Here is a 23,414-nt window from a genome sequence, read left to right as displayed (position 1 = left end):
GGCAGCGGCTGGCAGTTCCCCAGGGCCCTTGAGCTGTGCTGATTACATAGTACATTGCAACGACAAATCTGATTTATTTGTGTATTGTTTTCACAGTAAAGTGAAAATAAAGTATTTGTGTTTATTAATTTTTTTGTTGATATTTATACTTCACGCTAAAATAATGGCCATTTATTTTGCCCCGTTGGGCGGGGTTCGTTGGAGCGCCCCCAGTGTCCCAAGAATCGTCCCTGCGCTTTAGATTACAATATTAGTTTAGATAGGAAACCATTCATGAACAGGTTTTTTTTTTCAATTAATCATTACAGTTCAGTGGCAGTGAACGTTTTATATAACCGGAACAAGTAAAACAAGGCATGTAAGTCATGTTCACTATGGGTTCGTTCCAGGATCGTGACTCGGCCACGGAGGCGCTTTATTAAGCAAACAGGATTAATGTTCCACGCTCACAGCTAAACCGGGACCGAACAGAACTGTAACGCAATACACGGATTTTTTAAGAATATAATTGTTACTGGTGGAACGTTCGTGCAGTAAATGCCTAAAAAAAGACTGAACTGATGGTGGTACAGAGTGGACCTCAGTGTTTCCCAGAGTTTTGCTGGGAAAGGTAACGTTACACCCTTTGGCTCTACTTCCTCCCCATCTGAAGCGAACTTTTCGTTGCATCATTTCCAGAAAGAGCACGAGAAACGGAAGAGGGTGGGGCTGCGTGGGGGAGGGGGTCACATGGCCGGGATATGGAAACAGCTGATTCGTCCTGGAAGGTTATTCAGTTCATGCGATCAGCTGATGGCTATGGTGACGTTTCTTAAAGTCACAGGACCGGTATTGGATTTCGCTCGGTGCGCCGAGAGGCTCCCGGTGACACATTGAATATGCATGCAGTAGGAAAGGGCACGGCTGAATCGCTGGCTGCCACGGCCAGCTGACCTTCTAAAGGGCGTTGCGTGATTGCACTGTCTAAAATTTCACGTGTGACTTCTCCTAGAAGTAAATTGTTTTGCTTTTTCCGGTGCCCCATAATCACCACACATGTGACAGGAAACGTGTTATCTCTGCAGAAGAGAGTACTGTGACCACTGACACTCTGGATGAGTGCATTAAATAACCAAGGAACCACAGAGAAACAGTTATAGGAATGTCATTCATTAAACCGAGGTACCAGGAGCTGTTGTGTTTTGGGTTTGATTTCAGCTTTTGCTCTCAGGCTGAAATCCAACCAATGTCTCCTCACTGAGTCTCCTTTTTGTTTAAATATTAATTGCATTCTGTCGTAATGAGATGACAGGCACCTCCAGTAAGGTGATGATGGGGAGTGGAAGTTACGATGTTGCACAGGTAAACATGGGAGGAAAAGATTTAAATGCTCTGCACTGACAGCAAGGACCGAGTCCCCATTATCAGAGCGAAATCTCAGGCCTCCTGCTGTACGCAGTGTGAACGTTTTCTGGTGTGCGTGCATTGCAAACCTCTCCGATCTCTCAGCACATCATATGGAAAAGCACAACATACTAGAAAAAATTCACCGCAACATATAAATCACACTAATTCATTATATTTACTATCAATAAACTACTGAACTTTTCTAATATTTATCGATGTATTTAATTTATTACCGATTAAGTAATAAAATATTATTTAGGTATTACCAATTATGCAAAAATCATGTTGAATTGCAAAACTATGTATATATTTTGAATATATTATAAATACCTGGTGTTTTTAGTTGATTCATATTAGTTTCCCTTTATGGTTTGGTGTTTGTCTTTCTTAAAAAGCTGAATTGTTGAACGGTCAAGAATATCTGACCAAACAACTTTCAGGCCATATATTGGAGGACGCCCCCACCCCTCAGTGATGTACAAACATTTAGTGCACTGACAGGGGGGGCTGGGGCCTTGAGTTTGTGTATATATAGTAGGTTCCTTGTCACAGAGGAGAGCTTTGCTGACGATGGCAGCTCCGTCTAGAAGAGCACTCCCGGCAGAGCTCACGCTTCTGGAACTTTCCAGACTTGCTGGCCTCGTTTCACTCGTAAAACAGCGTTGTCTCTGTGCCAAATTCACAGGCTGAAAGAGAACCCTCTGCGTTATTGTGTTCCGGATTTTCCTACAACATGAACTCCAGACGTTTTATTTGTTTTGTCGGATTCCGGGTATTTAAAACGAAGGCAACGAATAAGCAAGCGAAAGAACAGAGTGTTTGTTTCTGTCGTCTATCCAGCGCACAGAAATCAGGGATGAGATTTCGAGAACTAGATCAGCATCCGCCTGGAGCTTTCTGGCTGCATGGGCAAACTGTCCACAGTGTGAGGAGCCGCTTCAGTGTGACTCCAGTAATATCCCTGAATCTGCTGAGTCAAAATGCTCCTTCCAGTGAAGGTGGGAGTGTTTTCTGTAACATCGGGAACTGCAGTATATCTGCCGAATCACAGTAAACTCTTTCCAGTAAAAGTAGGGCTGTCACTGTAACAGCGCTGTACTTCAAAAGCCAGTGCACTGCAAGACATCTTATGTGGTGCAGAAACATTAAGTCCAATGACTGAAAACCTGCTTGCCTTGAATGTCAGTGCTACAATGCATGAGGGGAGGGGCGTTGTTTTTTCCCTGAGATTTTGATCGTTTCACTACTGGAAGCAAGAAACAACCCTTTAGAAATGCAGCTGAGTCTCATCTGTCACACACCTCTCTGCTGAGTCACTTTGTTCAGGCTAATTTTGCAAGCCTCACCCAGTGTGACCTCCCATTGGCCGGAGGTTCTGACACCGTCCTTTCTGATTGGCCGTATCTGTGAACCAGCTGTCCTTTGCCAGAGATGGTTCTTAAAGTCACATTGACCTCCAAAAGAGGGTACCTGGGAATCCAGTGAATGGTCCCCTGTAAGAGTGAATATGCACATATGCAGCTTGTCCTTGCCTACTCCAAATGTCAGTTTTGGAGTAAAGAAATTCCTTAAACACCTTAGTTTTACTCACCTGTTGCTATGGAGCAAACCTTCCAGTAGAAATATCAATACACTTGAAATTCCAAAATGGCACGTTGACCTCTGACATGAGACCATAGCATGGAGACTTTTCCCAGCAAAGGTTGGAGAAACGAGGTTTCGAAAGCCATGCTGGAAAGGTTTGACTGTGTGCTGTGAATTACGATGAGGCTGAAGCCAATGGGAAGTTGTTTAAACATGTCAGTAATTGACAGTACTGCGTAATCCCACGCACTGTGGATTACCATCTAGTACAAGAGATGGCCGGTGTTTATACGTCTACTGTTCAATGCCCCACTCTATCCCGTACCCCTCTGAGGACTTCAAACACAGGCCTATCACTCTTTTACCTTCTGTAATTCTGCTCCCCCTGGTTCTCATCATGCATAAAGAAACCAGAGTTTATTAGAATCAAAGATTCTGCGCAGATGAAACACATTGACGGAAAAACAAACATCAGTAGTTCAGGTTCTGTTTTGTGTTTGAGCCAAAGGAACAAGGACAGTTACATAACATTAAAAAACAAATCTTATGCTTAACAGTGAGACTTAACAATAGACTATAGTCATGATCATTTTATTTTCTACTAATAATCAGATACATATTTTGTTGACAAAATTTGTGCTGACAGACCTCAGTGGAACATAAGTCAATGCCACTTGATTAAAAAATATCCGTTCAACTCTAAATATTTTTGGGGGAAAGAAGAAAAGAAAATAAGTCGCATGGGATATTTTGAAACATTTTTTATTCGTCATGAGGTTACACGTTTCCCGTCAGCGACTCGTGCCAGCTTCCGTCTGGCACAGACAAGTGGTTCACCACGCCGTTCATCAGGCACCTCCTCCTCCTCGTCTTCAGAACTGAGACGTGTTATCTAGCCTATTCTGTTCATTTCAATATGGGATGAGTCATGTTCAGTAATTTTATAATTATACTAATTAAGTCTTATTCACGTAATATACTAATACAGTGATGTGTATGCTGAATAAACATTATGATTATACAAATACGACAACCATGTATTAACGTATAATTAACATTACCCATTTCCATTCTGAGGTAAATCTAAGTGCAGTTTGAGCTGTATAAACTCTGAAACCCAGGGCGACTAGTTGTTTCTGAGAAACCCCGGGGACGCTAAATATTCAAGTTCTGTCCTTATTTATCTGGTTTCCCATCTAGTATCACCTGGTGAAACATTAATCGCTGTATTCCACAACAGTGGGACTTAACACCAATTCTACGTTCCAATGTCCATTTAAAAAAATAATGAAATATTAACGCGGCAGAAAAATACACTCTTGAAAGGTGAAAATTCTTGTAGAAATGTCAGGCCTAGAGACCGTAATTATTAAGGTCAGTCCATGTGAGTTCTTTAGATTTATTAGTCTGGACAGTCCAAAAACATGCTAAGTATCAACGTCATTATGATTTATAACGATTCAGTTTAATTCACGGCAAACGACTCATAGTAGAAATATAACCTAAACTGACGCCCTTTATACCGTCTCAGTCCTGGGTTGGCCAATTAGTTCGAGTATTTTTCATCTGGGGGTGTATGCACCACCAAGAATACGTAGATTACTTAGCTTAATTTATGCGAACTTACTAATGAAACGGGGGGTAATAAACAAGCAAGCAAAAAAACATATAACTGCACTAAATGAGATGTGAGTTCAGCGAAAATCCTGCCAGCTCACACCAACGTAAACGTTTGCTGGGAAGTGTAGTCCATATATTTAAAGAGCACACGCCCCGAAATGAGAAGCTCCGGGCCGCGTTTCACTGGGCTGCTCGAGGTGTTCGGAGACGCTGGAATAAAACCAAGACGATCCGAGCGTCAAACCGCATGTGTTCCTGATTAAGCTCGCCTGGCCAGCCGTCCGCGTCCGGTCCCACGGATTGCCGTGTGGGAGAGGACATTGGCTCGTGAGCCTGGCACTCACGCGCACTAGGAGACGGGCGTCACCGCCGGGCTTTGACGTCCGGCTCCATTGGCCAGCCGTTGCTGATCGCGTCATCCGCCCGGCCAGCTGATCGGAGTTAGAAGCCGGTTGGGAGGCAGTCGGGCTGGGATCTTCGTTGGGAACCTTGAGAACCGACAGAAGTGGGACTAAATAACAGGGTTAAGGGAACGGTGACAGCTCAACTTTGCCGCGTAAGTAGACCAAGAAACTTATAAACGGGTAGAATATCACCCGTTTTAGTTATGGTGATGATCGGTTCGTGGAATTTTTCCGCTTTTTCATGAATTGTCCCGAGTTGAGCGAAGGTTAAGGTGGGGCAAAAATCTGTTTTGGTAATTCCCTCCTCACGATTTAATGATTCCGTACAACGATAGAATGACTTTATTCAGTCGGCGTTTGCGTTAATTCCGTATTCTTTCTCACATACCTTAAAATTGGCCAACATATTACGCAGCTCGCTCGGTGTCGATTTCTGATGAAGTTGCCGAGGGCTTTAAATTTTTTTCCGAAATTTAGGCCGAATATAGTTACAACTAAGGTAATAAATGACCGAGTTTGTTAGTGAGACTAGGTGCCGAACAAAACCGAATGTTGCTGGGAGATAAACGTTATTTAAAAAATGGGGCTGGGTGGGTGGGTTGGGGGTGACAGCGATGTGGTAAAACAGCCCCCCTCCCCGTATCGGGTGGCAAAAGTATAGCAGTGACCCTCGATGCTTGATCCTGATAGCGCTGGGTTTAGCGGAAGACGAGTCGGGACTGAAAGTAGGTACAGATACCTTCAGGAAGCAGAGAGGCCAAGCTGTCCGTGCATGTGTGTCTAACGCGAAGAGAACTCTATAAAAGGCAGCGTCTATAACAGAGGCGAGGCTGCCGAGCTGGCTGCCCCCCCCCCCCCTCCTCGGCTCGCACTTTACCAACTGTTACGATGTAACGCACCGTAATGCACCCTTATTTCAGCCGAGGCTAAAACCGGCGGATATTATCCAAGACGTCGCACGCAGTTCGGCGACCGGGTTGCGGGCCAGGGAAACACCCTGTCCTCCCCAGAAGTAAGCGCTTGCGGCCAGTGCGTTTGGACCAGACCGGTCCTTCCAGCGCAGTGTCTCCAGGGTGCCGAGGGATCGTCTGACCAGACCAAACCGGAAAGTTCTGGAGAGTTATCTTCAAAATGTCGCTACGATTTTTTGTTTTTTACATTATTTTTTACATTTAACATTTAATATTCAGGTGATTCCTTCAAATCCAGTAAGATGCGGACTTTAAAGCTGTCCTCCCTAACTTGTACGGATATAAAATAATTTAGATCAAACAGGCCTTTGAGTTTTAATTTAGGATTACTTCCGACCATCGGTCTTCTGACCGCTTTTCCTGTTGAGGGTCGCGGGATTTGAGGTTAAATGTACATTTAAATAGCCGGCGTGGCTTGGTTTTTAACGCTAGCGCCTCTAGTTGGATACCGTGGTCACGGAAACCTTCCGTAGATGAGTTAGACTAAAGCAGTATAATTTTAAACTGAACAGATCTTGACAGAGTACACCCCCAGTGCCTGAAGGTGAATTCCTGCAGACCGCACCCTTCACGATGCTACGTGATCAGCTTTACCCCAAAGACATGTAACAATATATTGAACTGTTGCTTTATTTAATAGGAAGCTAAATTTTATGTGGGATGGACAACTCTCCCGAGTCTGGCACTAACCCGAAGATATAGAGTAAACGTCGTATTTTCAGGGAAAATTCACGCATGTTAGATTCGCCCTGGATCAGATCCCGATCTTGCGTTAACCCTGGGAAATTCCAGTCCGGCCCAGAAAGCTTCGAAACGGCGTTATCTTTCACTGCCGGACGAATGGCGAACATGTTTCTCCTTTAGGGCGCTGTAACGGCCCGAGACGCCTGTTCCCTCTTAATTGGAAACAGGAATTATGTAAGTTTAATGCAACTCATGCTTATGCAACTACTAGACTTAACACTTTGGACAGTTCAAATACTTTTCCCTTCTCCCTTGTGTGTGGGAGGTGGAGATTGGTTGTTAACCCCCTTACGCCCCCATTCCTGCACACACACCTAACGTGTAGAAAATTGGGTTGTTGTTCTAGAGGAGTCTAGAAAATGCAGATTTTCCCTCTTTATGAGCCAGCATGACTTGGCATTTTGCGTTCAGTTTCCCCATCTGTTTGGAATGTGACAGGAGGCGGCTGTCTGAGTTTTTATTATTATTTTTTTCCATAATGAGACGCGACTGTGGTCTGTCCTGGGGAGCCGACGGCCGGTATGCTGTGCTCCTCCCTGCTGTTTCTCAGCTGCCCGTTGACACTGTTCCTCCGCCCGTCCTTGTCGGTTAGGCCGCCATGCAGCGCAAGGTTCTGCCTACGGCTGGACGGTGCCGTGTAGTTTGGATTACAGTACTGCCACATTAAACTGTTCCTCTCCTCTGAGTTAATGTTGTGGGGAATTGGGTTTACACTGGTACTGAGGTCATTAACCAGGCAAAGTGTTCCAAATGGTAACTGGATAAGCTAGTGGCGGGGAAGGTTTAGTCAATCCACACATTATAATGATATGGGGTTATTTCTCTCCTGCTTCCTTAGTGTTTTGCCCAGGTTAGTCACTGCTCTACTCTGATGGCTGTGCTTTTATAATTAGTTGCTGGTTTTCTCAGGTACCTGATTGGTCAGAGACGCGGGTACAGATATGGAAGCAGAGGTATAGACTTTAACATATTTATTTGATGGCTGCCCTTCACTGCCAAGCTTTTTCTCGCCTACAGAGAGCAAGATGGGGTAGGCGCGAAGAGAATTTCCCCACAGGGATCCAAAATTTTAATCATAATTTTTCAGGAAAACATTCCTTATCTCCTGAAGAAGGAGAAGTTGTTGCATCTTGTATGAATTGGGGGTTCAGGCATCTGGGTTACAATGGGAGTAAATCATGGCGAGAACTTAATTAGCAATGATTTTAGCTTTGGGATAAATGGATTTGTACAATTAACCTGAACAGGTTTTGATGGCAATGTTGAGTCTTTTTATATGTATTTGCGTTTGGTTGAGCGTGAGGACTGAAAAACGATTGGTCTGCTCTATTGAAATATTTCCAGTTATTGGATTTTTTTTGCTGAAACCCAAACAAGCTCAGATAATCCCGCAGTCCGATGTCTGTGGCCATGACATAGTTCCGGAGCGTCGTGGACGCGGTGTCACCCCATGAGCTACCTGCGGTATCCATGGTTACCGCCATCAGCATCATGTGATTGCTAACTCGACAATACTACTTACCCAAACCCTTGGTGTTGGTACTTCTGCTCCTGTGGTTGGCTGGAGATCAGATCCCAGATGGATACAAGTCCATTGTTTCCGTTTATTATTGTAAACTTGTGTCCTTTTGTTGACTGATTTAGGGGTCAGATTTGTGGTGTCCTTTCATCCGAATGTAGCAGGCCTTTTCCCAGTCATCTGACCCATATAATATGCAGACTCGAATTATAGCTACTTTTACTCGCTATAACATTTAGCATCTGTACTGTCAGTCTCCTAGGTCACCCCTGGAATCCCCAGCCTTCAGGTATTTCTGCTTGCCAACCCAGTATTGCCTTCCCATTCTCCAGGGGTGACAAGTTTGGACAGATTATGTGGTTGTGCACGTCTGCTAAGCTACCCAGGATACACTGGCACAGAGGGAAAGTGATAAGTCAGACAAGATTAGTACACTGACAATCAGTGTCGCTTGACACATACCCAGTGGGGCATCGTCATGTGTCTGACTTGGGTTGCGGTGCTGTGTGCTGCAGATGACTGGGAGGATGAAATGACCCTGATCGTTTGAGTAGGCCCTTTGGGTGCAGGCCAAGACTAGGGATGGCCACTAGGGGGGCCTTGACCATCAGTCCTGTTGCAGCCTGGAACAAAGTGAAATCTAAGACTGAGTGAAGCGTCCCTGCCACAGACGTTTCCTACTGTGCTGTAGTCACCCCTGATTCAGCCATTTCCTTTCTGAAGCTGGCTGTACAGTTTCTTAAACATCCAGACACAAAAACACTGTAGCTTTAAATTGTAGCTGGGGGGCTGCTGTCCTTGTACAGTTCAGAAACAAATGTCAACTCGGGAAATGTGTTTTTTTTTTTTGGTCTCCTCCCAAAGTGATTATATTGCGACATTTCACCTGACTTCAAGTACCTCAGCTGTTTGATGTTATGGGATCTGAAACACCCTTCCATTGACAGTGCCTTGTCCATGACAGCCTTTCTACCTGCTTCTCTATGGCCTTGGTTTGTTTTTTGTTTTTTTAAATTCTGGGCCCCAGTGTGTGTGTGTGTGTCCTCATTCCCTCAGATCGAAAGCCTGTGTGTCAGTGTTAATCTGGAAGTCCAGTGTGCCTGACTTCTCCCTCCTGATCTCTGCTTCCTGGTCTGGGGCAGGCTGGGTAATCTGAGCGCCCGATCTGAGCTCTGTTCTCAGGTCACCCTGCTGTCACTGTCCCTCAGCTGGTACTGCTGTCCTGCCTCCAGCTGTTTTCCGAGTGACTGGCAGTCTCGCCCACTAACGGACACCCACATGGCTCTGCACCACCGATGGCTTTCGGCGACCTGACACCCTTCGACCGTTAGGCAGCTGACTGCTGGGAAGTCTATAGGGGGAAACTGGGATACAGTAAGATTTTGGTCATGTTGTCATAACTATACAACACTGACCTGAGGGCTTAGGTGTCGGGGGGGCTGTTGTGCGTGTGTGTATGTATATATGTATGTTTCCGTAATCATTACATTGTAGGAACCAGATTTTCTCCATACACCTTTAACTTTTTACCCCATGGGGACATTTTTGTCAGTCCTCCCTAGGATTTTTTTTTTTTTTATAAAAATTTGTGACCTACAATAAAAAAATGCCAAACGTATTTTGTTTGGTTACTTAAGGTCAGGGCTGGGTATGGGTTTAGGTTGTCATTGTTCAGATTAGGGTTATGCCCATATAAATGAATGGACAGTCCCCATAAAGATATGAATACACTGACTGTCTGCATGCTTGTGTTCTACCTGAAGTACTTTAAAAATGGGATATCCTTTGACTACAAATAATATGCAGAAAATAGCATCTTGTTCAGAAGAGGAACGGAACAAGGACACAGACATGGCCCTGGACTAGTTTAGAGGGCTGGCTGTTCAGGGCTGACATAAACGGGCTGGAATTTCAGCAGCTGATGCCGCATGTAAATTCACAGAAAGAGCGAGTCCTGGCATGGGCCTCCGAGTAGTACATCAAAGTGACTCTTGCGTGAATGTCTAGGAAGTGAGGTGGAAAGTACAAATCCAGACCAAGATTTTGTTTCAGCCAACCAGTTGAGTACTGTCTGACTGACTCTCTTTATAGTTAATGGGTTGGTTGAAACAAAATCTTGGTCTGGATTTGTGCATTCTGAACCTGAACTTTCCACCTCTGGGGACAGCAATAGTACTGCCCTTCCAGCTCCACTTGCCCTTCTGTTAGGAACTTGTATGTGTGTAGCTGTTCCCATGGTGAGTCCCTGCCTGTTTGTGCTATTCTGCTGGCTTGCTGTGGCAGAGAGGGTCCATGTGTTTATGTAGAAGCCTCTAAAGCAGTGTTTCTCAATCCAGGTCATGTTTTTCCTCCCTCCGAGCTCCCTGCCCGACAGTCCACATTTTTGCTCCCTTCTAGCAGCCTGGGAGGGAGCAAATATGTGGACACTCTGTGGGTCCACAGTGGGGAAACATTGGTCTATGCTGAAGCTTCTGAAGAAGAACAGGGGTCTGTATGGCTGGGGTCTTTCTAGGATGAACTTCCTTAGTGGTGGTAAGTTTCGTTTAGCTGTTTGACCACCCTCTGCTGACTGTCCCTGTGTGTCCCCACCAGGTCTGCACCCCGACGCAGACCCAGACATGCATGTGCCTGCATCCCCGCTGCTGGAGGTGCTCGGCAGTTCTTCACCGGCGAGCTTTATGTCCATGTTCACCAGCTAAAGCTGCCCGCTGAAGAGCTGCTGGGCCCAGCTCTGACCTGCAGGAGAACACGCCGAAAGAGGATCACAAGGGATGAGAACAAATGCCGCAAGCTGATATTGACCCTGTTGGTGCAGAAGATGCCTTGGTTCCCTTTATGGTGACACCTAACATGGGTGGGGATGGGAAACGTAGCTGCTGCAGAGGGAAAACAGTGAGCAAAGCAAGGCTAAAAGCAGAGGCTGGAAATAAGTGCGAAGAAGTGTGTGACCACAGGAGAGTGTGTTTGCAGCTCCAGAGAGACAGTCTCTCTCATGCTTAGGCTACCTATCTCCTCATTGCTTGGTGAACTTGCTGTACAGTGACTTGCTCCCCTAACTGTATAAAAAACATCTATGTCTCTCTAACTTTGTCTTGTAAATAAAGACTGAATTTGTCCGGAGACTGATTTTAGTCAAGTCTGTCCATGTCACTGACAAAAAACACTACTGACTTCTTCTGGATGTCACAGATCGTTCAGGAATTCATACATACCTCTTGACTCTGCTGTTTTGTACACAGTCACTGCATCGTGCACTCATGATGCCAAACATGAGAGCGTCAAGCAGGTTGGTGCACCTCAGAGGAACCTGCCGACCCTGGAAAATGGAGGCTGCAATGAAAATATGAAACTGAAAATATACGTACATGTGCATCGGGGTGCATGTCATGAAATAGCCGTTTGAAGGGTCATGAGCATGTGTGTGTGTGTGTGTAAGCATGTTTACTGTAACCTGAGAACAGCGGTATGTATGTAAAAGGTCATGTGTGAGAAGGGTAATTTGGAGGGGCACGAGCCTCTATCCTGTGGCTGGTTAATCTATTACAAATCATGCTCTTTTACCCCACCAACAAGGCCCCTACTCTGCCCGGCGTGTCCAGGTTGAGGGTCTGTTGCCTGGCTCTGTTTGAACAGCCCCTACCCATTAACTGCAATAAGGAGAATCAACACTACAGTCCCAGCTGAAGTGTAAATTAGATGAGGTAGCATAATATTCCCTCCAGGAGAAATTAACAGCCAAATGACTCTCTACGTACCATGTCGTGTACCCATTTCCCCCCCGGTTCTTAAATATTTTTTTATAGTTGTATTTTGGTTTTTTTAATGTGTGGTATTTTGTTCTTCAGGGCCACCGTAGTAACGCGTTCCGCCAAGGCAGCGCGAGTGCTCTGTCTACAATGTTGTTTTATACGTGCATTTCTCAGCCGTTTTGCAGGAAGTCTCACAACAGTGAGTCTCATTTAAGGGCACCCCGAGGGAAATTTATAAGAGATTTTCCCGGCACGCTCAGCTGGTTGCAGGACAGCTTAACTGCACTGTAGTTTTATGTTTGAAATACTAGTGTGGTATCAGTAATAGATCTGTAAACCGCTGAGGTTCTGTGTGGATGTGTGTCATTTTTGAGTATGAAAATCGTTCATTGTCAGTTGTTTTTCATGCGATGACCCTCCTTAAAATGTACCTTTAACACGCATTACCCCAGTGCTGCTGAGAAAAGCAACCTGTGGCGCGTACGTTGATATCCACCTATTCGCCATCTACTAGAGAGCTACTAGAAATCACGATGTTTTTTTAACGCAAACGATTCGTTCCAAATCGATTAGGCATTCGTTATATTCCGCCGCCAATTTCGGGTAGGTATACTACCTTTACCCCTTGAGGCAAAAACAGAATATTTCGTTGTTTTATTTTGTATATAGTTTTCAAACATCTCTGCTAGTATTTGTGTTCGTGTATTTGCACATTTTATTTGCCTGTATTTTTCTCGTGTGACTTTTTTGGTTTATTTCGAAAATAAAAAGTAATTGAATCGGAAGTCCTGTCAAGTGACGGAGACAATACTATACATCACAGGCATATAGCTGTTCAAGGAGCCAGCCGTAGGTATGAGTGCTGACAGACCTTCCAACCAGTAACAAGTGGATTGCAACATTGTAGCTATACAAAACATTTTTTACAATGTAAAATCAGAAGATCTAGTCCAATAAAAATCAGTGAGCCCTACGTTCCACTATAGATACATATAGGTACGGAAGAAGAGCATCTACTGTTGCTACGAGCAACAACCTAGTTTGATATGGGAAGAAGGGATCAACTTAATAATCTATACACAAAGACCTATTTACTGGGGGTGAATGAAGGCAAATTGTATACTGGGGGTTCACGCCCCTTCCCCTCGACTCCTACGCCCCCGGCCACAAGACGACACAACAGTTCAAATAGTAGGGTGTGTTCAGCTAGTTATGGTGTTCCCAGAAGACACGAGTCTTGTATTGTTTCTAGGTAACAGAATAACAATGTAACTGGAAACGTCATTTTCAACACTGAGTTGACTATAAATTTAAATGTCGTCGTGTTTGTCTTCGTTCGTCAATGTTTTATATATCCGTGAATCACACAAGTCACGGACTGCAGCTGTGCGCCCTCAAGATCTAGGCTACTTCAGTCCCTTCCTTCCTAATGAGTGAACTGGATAGATAGTTCAAAAAGAACTATTGTAAATAATTTTTTGTAATAAGATATTTTTAAGATTTTATCATTAATACACGGACAACTGTTTGAACAATATAAAATAGCCCAGTTAATAATCTTTACTATTGTTTAATTTTATAATACCTCTTATGTTCGTGCAGTGAACGAACTGAACGCGATCAATTAGTTCACTTAAAATATTCGTTCGAAAAGAACTAATTAACGTTCACGAACAACACAAGTAACTAAATATTATCATGCGCCCGGCCTTTGACAGTCAAAATCACGAACACTACTCTCTACTGTGAGGTATACAAGGCTAAAAATTATGCTCGCCCATTCACCTAAGGCGAGTAATGTAAGCCTACGAAAAAAACACAAGAATTCCACCGATGGTTACAGTCTTGTCTTATCGCCTCTCATGACTTATTTGTTGTTTTTTTTTTTTTTTACAGAACCGCACAGTTAACGATAAAATACACACGCCATAATCATTCGCAATCATAAGACGAATATTTGTGGACCTACAGAAACAAAAAATACTACATTACCGTAAAGCAGATGCGGTGCGGTAGTAATGTCACTAGATGGCGATCTTTCTATATTTATTGGTTTAGTCCGACCGTACAAAACCGCTTGCACATAAAAAAAATCAATCGCCAGCAAATAATAGAATACAAGCCTTTCTGCTAATGCTTCAAACATTATATTAAATAGTATTAAATAGAAAACTTAGATGATGATGTGTAAAATGATGTGATTCATAGGGTAGGAGCTGAATAAATACCTCGAACGGGACGCCCACAGAGTGGGAATCCCTGCATTGTCGGCAGGGGCAACACTGCTGACTAGATAAAGCCCAATAAACTGAATCACTTAAAAAATATAACCGTTAGGAGTTCAATTATCGCACATTTACGCAGTTAAATAATTGATGTTTCTATGGATGATATTCAGTAGCATATGCGGTCTGTCAATTATTGATATAATTACCGATATTTCGTTTTAAAGTTGCAATCGCATTTCACAGTGAGAAATTTATTATCAACAATCTTTCTTAAGGAATATCGACAAAATGACCGGATGTTAGACTGCTTTGTATGAGCCTCTTGGTACAATCGTGTAGTACAGCATGGTGTGCGTCAGGCTGCGGGGTTGTATTCCGTCGGACTTGGGCAGCTGACCAACGAACGGCTGCAGATGGTACTTTTACATTTGGTGAACACATGCCTACGTCGCAGTCGCAGTCGGACAGGACAGAATCGGCTTCGGGACCATGTGAGGCAGCTGCCAGGCTGGAAGACACGCGCTTTCTCCGGGACCAGCTCATCTCCATCACTCCATAGCTGATGCAGAACCGTGCGTCTTAAATCACTCCCATTGGCTGCTGACTCTTAAACCTCCTGCCACTTTCTGTCATCATAAACTTCTTTTTTTTCCTGAGTATATATTTTTTTAATGTTTGGAGTTCGACGACATAGCAGCCAGACAAAAACGGGGCGCTGGGAAAGCGCATTGACGGTGGAAGGGGGTCGCTCCCGTCCCGTCCGCCGGTTTCGATGCAGTTGTGGACTGCTGGCATTTAGGCTTCGCGGTCCACGAAGAGACCATTTTCAATTTATTATCCCGTTGTTTGGAATATATTGCAATATACGGGAATATATTTCAAATCAGTCACTTAAGTAATCTAACGTCGCGGTAAGATATTCGGAGGTTTTGTTGCGGTGTTTAAAAAACGTTCGGACAAAACCCTTTTAAAAATCAAATTTATTATCATTTAGGCTATAATAACACCCCTCTCGCATGGGTAGTTGGTAGTTTGGATATTTCGATAACTATACAGGGGCATATATATTTTGTGCTTTTTACTTTCATTAAAAATATAACATGGCAATAGAAACAGATGCGGAATTTGAGAAGGCTGTTTCTGGAGGAAAGGGGACAGCGCCGAGCAGAGAGTCCCAAGAGACGGAGAAACTTCTAAGGGTTGCGGCCCCGGACCCCTCTCGCCGACACGACCTGCGGCTCTCCAGCTCCTTTACAGCCAGCTTGGGCAGCACCAAGTCCCTGGATGCGGATCAAAATGGACACAGCGCTCCACTGCGCTCCGGGTCTGTTGGGCATCTTCGGGTGCCGCCCATGTCCCCGTCCCGCGTCAGCTTGCGGAGCCGTGCATCCTCCACGGGGACGGCCGCCGGTGACCAGCCCAAGCCACGGGATTATCTGCTATTGGCCGCCCTCTCCTGCTTTTGTCCGGTCTGGCCCATCAATATAGTTGCACTGGTCTATTCGATCATGGTGAGTTAATGTGTAAGGGGCGCTTATCCGGTTGTGTGCCATTAACAGATCCGATTTGGATATGATTTTAATTTCCAAATGCATAAATTGATATGATTAAGATACCTTGAAAACTCATGAAATGCGTGTCCCAACTTAATCTAAATTATACAATTATAGTTGAATCTCCGAAACTTGAATCGATTTGCTTAACTAAATTGACGGCTGTCCCAGGTTCATCACTCCATTTACATTTGAAGATACCGGTTAAATTTACATTCATCAGTGTTTAATACATTTTCGTATAGTATGGGAAACCTAAATTTTGATTAAAACGGCCGGTGCTTAAAAATTGGTGTGCGTTTTACTGTAAACCGACTAATTGATACTACGTGGATGTGACAGATGAGGATGGATTAAGATACGATACAGCTACGTTACCGGCGTACAGGGCGTCTACATTAAACCAGGAGCAGGAAAAACTGCGCGACGACTACGGGGCGACGCAATTTTACTCAAGTTAACCAAGCAGTAAGTTAATATTTACCAAGTCAGCCACCGGAGAACATGCGCAAATCGTATTATGGCCCGAGTTCATTCTTGTGCGGCGCATGAAAAATGAGCTAATCTGAAAACAGGGCAGCATGGACCGCAAGCACGGATTGTGGTCCCACTGGCAGAGGTATCGATCTGCTCTCTCCTTCAACGCTAAATTGAATGCTTCACCCACAATCAAAAGCTGCGTGACTAAACGTTTGGCACGGGTTCCTGGACGGGGAGGGGAGGGGAGGGGAGGGGGGGTTGAAGGCTTCTGGCTGATTTTACAAGTGTTTTAACACCCTGATAACGAAGTCACAGATAGTTTACCTTGGGTACTTTGAGCGGCATGTACTATGGTACATGGTACTTGTCTGTCATTCATGGCGCATTTATGCTGTGCCGACCTCGGATTGGTGTAACAATGAGACTTATAGGAATGAAATATGACGTGGTGCGCGCATGCATAGGTATGCAAATATGCTTGCATTAGTAGCCTTCCAGTGTAATATACTATTCGCCCACCCCCAACTAAAAGCAGTTTCTCCACCTCCATCAAACTTTCCAGGGCCTGCATTATTAATGCCAGCTGAAGCCAGTGAGAAAGCACTTACCACACCACCCAAAGAAGCCCTTTTCCTGCTTGGAGTCGGGAGCAGAGGAGTTCAGACTTTGCAATGTTTAGCTCAGCTTCTGCATTAAAATATTTTGTCAAAGACATTATTTGAATGATAGTTCACCAGTCAGTTAATCAAACGTGCTTAACACAGTGTCAGCAGGCAGCTGTCAGAGGATTTTGAAGTAGATTCTGCATGCAGAGTGACTGAAAAACAAAGGCCAGGTTTGAGGAAATATTGTCTGATCTTTAGAATTTAGTCATGAGACTGGTGGGGACTAGTAGTGTCTGAAATGTACAATGAACAGATCAGAGTTACAGTTATGAAATGGAGATAGTTCAGAGTAACGCCACAGATCCTGTAGCCATTGTAATTTAGTGACCTGTCAGGAAAAAAATTATTGTAGCATCATAACATAATTCATGCCTGTGCAAATTAATTGAAACAAGTTGTCACACAGACATGCATGCAGGGCTGGGGTTAGAGCTGGGTGGTATGACTGAGTGGATGGACAGAGGAGGTACTGTGCCCACAGACTGGCAGGCCTGCTTGGGTGGGGTTAGAGTTGGGTGGTGTGACTGAGTGGATGGACAGAGGAGGCACTGTGCCCACAGACTGGCAGGCCTGCTTGGGTGGGGTTAGAGTTGGGTGGTGTGACTGAGTGGATGGACAGAGGAGGTACTGTGCCCACAGACTGGCAGGCCTGCTTGGGTGGGGTTAGAGCTGGGTGGTATGACTGAGTAGATGGACAGAGGAGGCACTGTGCCCACAGACTGGCAGGCCTGCTTGGGTGGGGTTAGAGCTGGGTGGTATGACTGAGTGGATGGACAGAGGAGGCACTGTGCCCACAGACTGGCAGGCCTGCTTGGGTGGGGTTAGAGCTGGGTGGTATGACTGAGTGGATGGACAGAGGAGGCACTGTGCCCACAGACTGGCAGGCCTGCTTGGGTGGGGTTAGAGCTGGGTGGTATGACTGAGTGGATGGACAGAGGAGGCACTGTGCCCACAGACTGGCAGGCCTGCTTGGGTGGGGTTAGAGTTGGGTGGTATGACTGAGTGGATGGACAGAGGAGGCACTGTGCCCACAGACTGGCAGGCCTGCTTGGGTGGGGTTAGAGTTGGGTGGTGTGACTGAGTGGATGGACAGAGCAGGCACTGTGCCCACAGACTGGCAGGCCTGCTTGGGTGGGGTTAGAGCTGGGTGGATGTACAGAGGACACACTGTGCCCACAGACTGGCAGGCCTGCTTGGGTGGGGTTAGAGTTGGGTGGTATGACTGAGTGGATGGACAGAGCAGGCACTGTGCCCACAGACTGGCAGGCCTGCTTGGGTGGGGTTAGAGCTGGGTGGTATGACTGAGTGGATGGACAGAGGAGGCACTGTGCCCACAGACTGGCAGGCCTGCTTGGGTGGGGTTAGAGCTGGGTGGTATGACTGGGTGGATGGACAGAGGAGGCACTGTGCCCACAGACTGGCAGGCCTGCTTGGGTGGGGTTAGAGCTGGGTGGTATGACTGAGTGGATGGACAGAGGAGGCACTGTGCCCACAGACTGGCAGGCCTGCTTGGGTGGGGTTAGAGCTGGGTGGATGTACAGAGGACACACTGTGCCCACAGACTGGCAGGCCTGCTTGGGTGGGGTTAGAGTTGGGTGGTATGACTGAGTGGATGGACAGAGGAGGCACTGTGCCCACAGACTGGCAGGCCTGCTTGGGTGGGGTTAGAGTTGGGTGGTGTGACTGAGTGGATGGACAGAGCAAGCACTGTGCCCACAGACTGGCAGGCCTGCTTGGGTGGGGTTAGAGCTGGGTGGATGTACAGAGGACACACTGTGCCCACAGACTGGCAGGCCTGCTTGGGTGGGGTTAGAGTTGGGTGGTATGACTGAGTGGATGGACAGAGCAGGCACTGTGCCCACAGACTGGCAGGCCTGCTTGGGTGGGGTTAGAGCTGGGTGGTATGACTGAGTGGATGGACAGAGGAGGCACTGTGCCCACAGACTGGCAGGCCTGCTTGGGTGGGGTTAGAGCTGGGTGGTATGACTGGGTGGATGGACAGAGGACACATTGTGCCCACAGACTGGCAGGCCTGCTCGGGGGGAGTTAGAGCTGGGTGGATGGACAGAGGACACATTGTGCCCACAGACTGGCAGGCCTGCTCGGGGGGAGTTAGAGCTGGGTGGATGGACAGAGCAGGCACTGTGCCCACAGACTGGTAGGCCTGCTCGGGGGGAGTTAGAGCTGGGTGGATGGACAGAGCAGGCACTGTGCCCACAGACTGGCAGGCCTGCTCGGGGGGAGTTAGAGCTGGGTGCTATGACTGTGCTTCAGCCATCCATGTATATTATAAGTGAATCCTCCGGGGTTTGGGCGCCTCCCCATGTTGTCGTAGGGTTTCCTCCCACAGTCCAAAAAACATCCCAAGGTTAATTGGAGTTGCCAAATTCCTCACAGACACAAATGGTGTGTGAGCCCTGCGATGGATTGGCACCCCATCATGGATTATTCCCCATACAATTTTTATCAATCCACCAGGTCCTAAATCCGGACCCAGGGTCATAAGTATGAATTAATATGACTGCGATGACCGTCTTAACTGTGGTCAGTCTGTCTGTATATGGACGCAACTTGGTTCAATGAATTTGCACAAGGGTGTACATGGGTATGCTTGTAAACCATCAGTAAGTGGGGGGGGGGGGGGTCATAAGAAAGGAGTCATACACGATGTGACACACAGAAGCACGGACAGATGTCATCTAGGTACTCGAACCAGCAGGTTTACTGCTAACGTTCCAGCAGCTTCACTCATGGGCCTGCAGTCACGGAGGCAGAGTTTAAAAAGTCACCATTTGAAGGTGTTAAACTGGGAACGTGGCGGCGGGCATGGGAAGGGGCACAGCGTGAAGGCAAGCACAGCGGTGAAGCCTCAGCCCCCACACACCCTGATGGGATCAAAGGAGCAGGTCTGACCCAGATCGGAAGCCTTGCTGGTTCACATCAATGAGAGATCACACATACACACACAGAGCCAGCTGGCGGGATACAAAGCAATGCGAGCATTAGTGCAGCAGGGATATGTGAACAGCGCCTGTCTGTGTAAGATGGAGCAGGTATGCAATATAGTGTGAGAGAGAGAGAGATAGAAGCATCTCAAAATATGTGCGTGAAGCAGAGTATTCACGATGCAATATGCAGTACTGTGCAAAAGTTGTAGGCAGTGAAATTGTTTAACGCCATTTATCTGGGTAGTAAATGTGTATTTGCTCAGATCAAAGAACACAAATTATCATTAAAACATAAGCAAATTAAGAGTGACACGGTAAAATCTAGCAAGATTTTTTTCTCTTCTCTAAAGATACCAAAGATGGCCAGATGAACACCGCTTCACTCCCGAAACCTCTCCTCAGGAGCACCTCCATGTATTTGTTACATGTCACCACCAGCTCACTTAATTAATTAATTGAATAAGTTTGGAAAAGTCAGTGGTGTATTGATTACGTATACAAGGTGTGTTAATGGCTGAGAGGAAAAATGCAGGGGTGTATTGAATGGATGTTGCAAATACTGGGGTGACTTTAGGAGAGTTTTTAAAGTTGACGCCATAATTTTCTTTGCCTAAGGCTTTTGCACAGTACTGTATGTCAGAAGAAATTTGTGTGCACGTGTTCCCATTCATCTTCATCTTCGTCACCCTAAGGCTACTCAACATCAGCAGAAAATGTGAGAAATGTGTACTCAGAGTACTTCAGGATCACTCTGCCTGGTAACTGTGCAGGGATCACTGCATGCGTCAGCTTCTTCAGAACAGCCCATCACTTACATAGCAAAGAACACTGATGTAGCCTAGCGCACTGTGACCTGCTGTGACAAGTGACAGTCACACGTCACGATCAGAATATGACCAACTTGTTTGACGATACAGTGCTTCCTGAGTATTTACTTATTTGATGATGCAGTGCTTCCCTAGTTTTCACTTATTTGAAGATGCAGTGCTTCCCGAGTATTCACTTATTTGATGATGCAGTGCTTCCCTAGTTTTCATTTATTTGAAGATGCAGTGCTTCCCGAGTATTCACTTATTTGATGATGCAGTGCTTCCCTAGTTTTCATTTATTTGAAGATGCAGTGCTTCCCCAGTATTCACTTATTGGAAGATGCAGTGCTTCCCTAGTTTTCACTTATTTGATGATGCAGTACTTCCTGACTATTCACTTAATGGAAGATGCAGTGCTTCCTGAGTATTCACTTATTTGTGTATTTAAGGGTGTGACCATGGAGCTCATGTTTCATTTATTTGTAAATATTCTTGTTATTACCTCTTATGGGATATGCAGTGAATGATCTTCATCTGATGTGACCCCTCCAGTCCAGAAACAGCTTACAGCAGGGGGATGTGGATGGGGCCCGACGGCTGGGCCGCCTGGCTCGCCTCCTCAGCCTGTTCTGCATCATTCTCGGCCTGCTTATCATTGCCGTCTACATCACAGTTACAGGTGCGCCACCTCGACATGCCGTCACGGAACACTGAAAAAAGCCCCAGACCTATCACTTTTAAAGGGGCGGTCCTCACACCTGTCGCTTAAGTGGTTCAGTCAACAATGCAATGTTTGACTCCTTAAGAATATAAAGCACGATGAGGAGCTAGAATCTCTCAGGAACAATACGTCTTCTCCCTGTCAGCTACACGTTTTCCCTCATGTCTAAAAATACACACTCATTGATGGTGATGTGAACTACCTGATGGATTATGGTCGTGTGTAAAGTGCTCGCTTCCACTCTGTGTTCCTCTCTCTCAGTTACGAACGTTTACTGACACAGAGGACAGCGAGGAAGCCGCCAAAGTCAAGCTCTCACACAGGAGAAAAGGGAAAAACTATCCTTAAAATGAAGGAACCAGGAACCGTCCTCCAGAAAGTCCAAAACAACCATGTTAACAAGCAAAACAAGCAAAATATGGACAAAAACAAGCAAAAATAAGATAAATGCATGCTTCAGGTAATGTATGCATGAACCTGGGACAAAACAAACCCGAAGTGTCTGACTAGGAATGTGGAGGAAGCAATTTTAACAGCAGTGGGGATTAATCTACACCTTTGCTCATGACTCCAACTATTAACTATATGCATGATGTAAGTTTTATTCTGATCACTTTACAGCAGATGCCACTGCATGTTTTCTTAAGGTTGTTTTGTACTTTCTACGGAAAAACGTTTTGTAGGCAGAAGATTGTGGATGTGAGGCAAAGATGGTGTCTTTGACCACCTGCCTGCCCCCCTTTCACTAACTCTGATCCCTCTGGATGTGTTGACACCTGTGGGGAGGGTCACAGCCACCCGTAGGAGGCAGCCAAGCCTATGGGCCAGTGGCCCAGAATGCTCAGATTGGTCCAGGAACACAAGCTTGTTTGCACTTGCGTCTCTTAGCTAGTTCCGCCTCCTACCCATCTGCCAGCTGTAAACATTGTCTGGCAGCAGTAATGTCAAATCAGAACAGTAGCCAGGCCTTTATATGGGCGAATAAATGGTAACTGGGAGATCACCCCTATACTACAGGATAGTCCTACCAGTCCTGTGGGGAGGGGGGGGTTAGCGTGATTATTAGTGTGCTCTTCAGCCAGCAGGGCAACGTTTGCAGCTCATGTGAGGTTTACACTGGAGCCCTATGCAGTCAGTTCAATCCAGGCTGCATTTGTGGGTGAGCCTGGGTCATAGACATAGGGTCTTGCTGACCTTTGCATTCTTCCTGCGCTGGTTGCATGTCTGAAATAAAGGTATATGTGCATGGTCTGTATTGGAGTGCTCACTTGTGTACGTACACACACACACACACACACACACACACACACACACACACACACACACACACAGAAATTCACACTTTAAAGGGCATTGGGAAAACAGTGATCTGAATACACCTGGCACAGATCAATATTTTTTAAAAAAATGTATTAATTTTATGTGAAAATTTACACATACAGTGTTAAAATCTAATGACAGGGTTAGACTAGTCATTAAACACTGTTGAAGAACAGAAGTGCCACACCTGACAGCAGGCGGAACACGGACTGGTTCTGGCCACGCCGTGACCCACAGAGAGCCGACACGTCCTCTGTGAACCCGAACGGCAGCAGTACCAGCTACCAAGACCCAAACAAACGCGACACGATCTGACGGCCCAAAGGCCGCTCTTGCCGAAAAACCAAAGTCTGCGTTAACCTGCCGCAGGGGGCGATTTCAGTCCGGTAATGATTCTGAAAGCCCTTCCTGTCACACGGCGCCCCCTGCTGTCCCTGCTTTTGGATCCGCCCACCCCTTTGTGCAGAGCCAGGACAGAAGTCCAAATCAGCAGCGCACAGGAACCCCACAGGGGATCTGAATGTATTCCAGCCAGCTTTGGTTTCACACGATAAAACACTTATTAAAAAATAGATGCAAATAACTGGTACAAATATATATACACACACATGCCTTTGTTCTACATGTATGTGTGTATATCTATGTATATAATATATTACTTAGTGTATTAACACACATATTCCTCTTTACAAGGAACATAAAATATTTAAATA

The 23,414-nt window shown here is 45.7% G+C and overlaps 1 protein-coding gene and 1 long non-coding RNA gene across 2 annotated transcripts; both read left to right on the top strand.

Annotated features, from left to right (window-relative positions):
• The first annotated feature begins 4,651 nt into the window (after nucleotides 1–4,651).
• Nucleotides 4,652–11,348, top strand: LOC125713304 (uncharacterized). Its single transcript, XR_007383532.1, has 2 exons — nucleotides 4,652–5,146; nucleotides 10,821–11,348. It is a non-coding gene; the product is annotated as an uncharacterized LOC125713304 (long non-coding RNA).
• Nucleotides 11,349–14,553: 3,205 nt separating this feature from the next.
• LOC125713303 (trafficking regulator of GLUT4 1-like) lies at nucleotides 14,554–22,858 on the top strand. Its single transcript, XM_048984309.1, has 3 exons — nucleotides 14,554–15,716; nucleotides 21,213–21,339; nucleotides 21,643–22,858. The coding sequence occupies exons 1-3, from the start codon at nucleotides 15,306–15,308 to the stop codon at nucleotides 21,657–21,659; spliced, it is 555 nt and encodes a 184-aa protein (XP_048840266.1). The 5' UTR covers nucleotides 14,554–15,305; the 3' UTR covers nucleotides 21,660–22,858.
• The last annotated feature ends 556 nt before the right edge of the window (nucleotides 22,859–23,414 follow it).

The sequence above is a fragment of the Brienomyrus brachyistius genome, chromosome 18, assembly GCF_023856365.1.
Source record: "Brienomyrus brachyistius isolate T26 chromosome 18, BBRACH_0.4, whole genome shotgun sequence".
NCBI lineage: Eukaryota > Metazoa > Chordata > Actinopteri > Osteoglossiformes > Mormyridae > Brienomyrus > Brienomyrus brachyistius.
The sequence above is the reverse complement of the archived record's forward strand: the minus strand, read 5'-3'. Positions and strand labels throughout refer to the sequence as shown.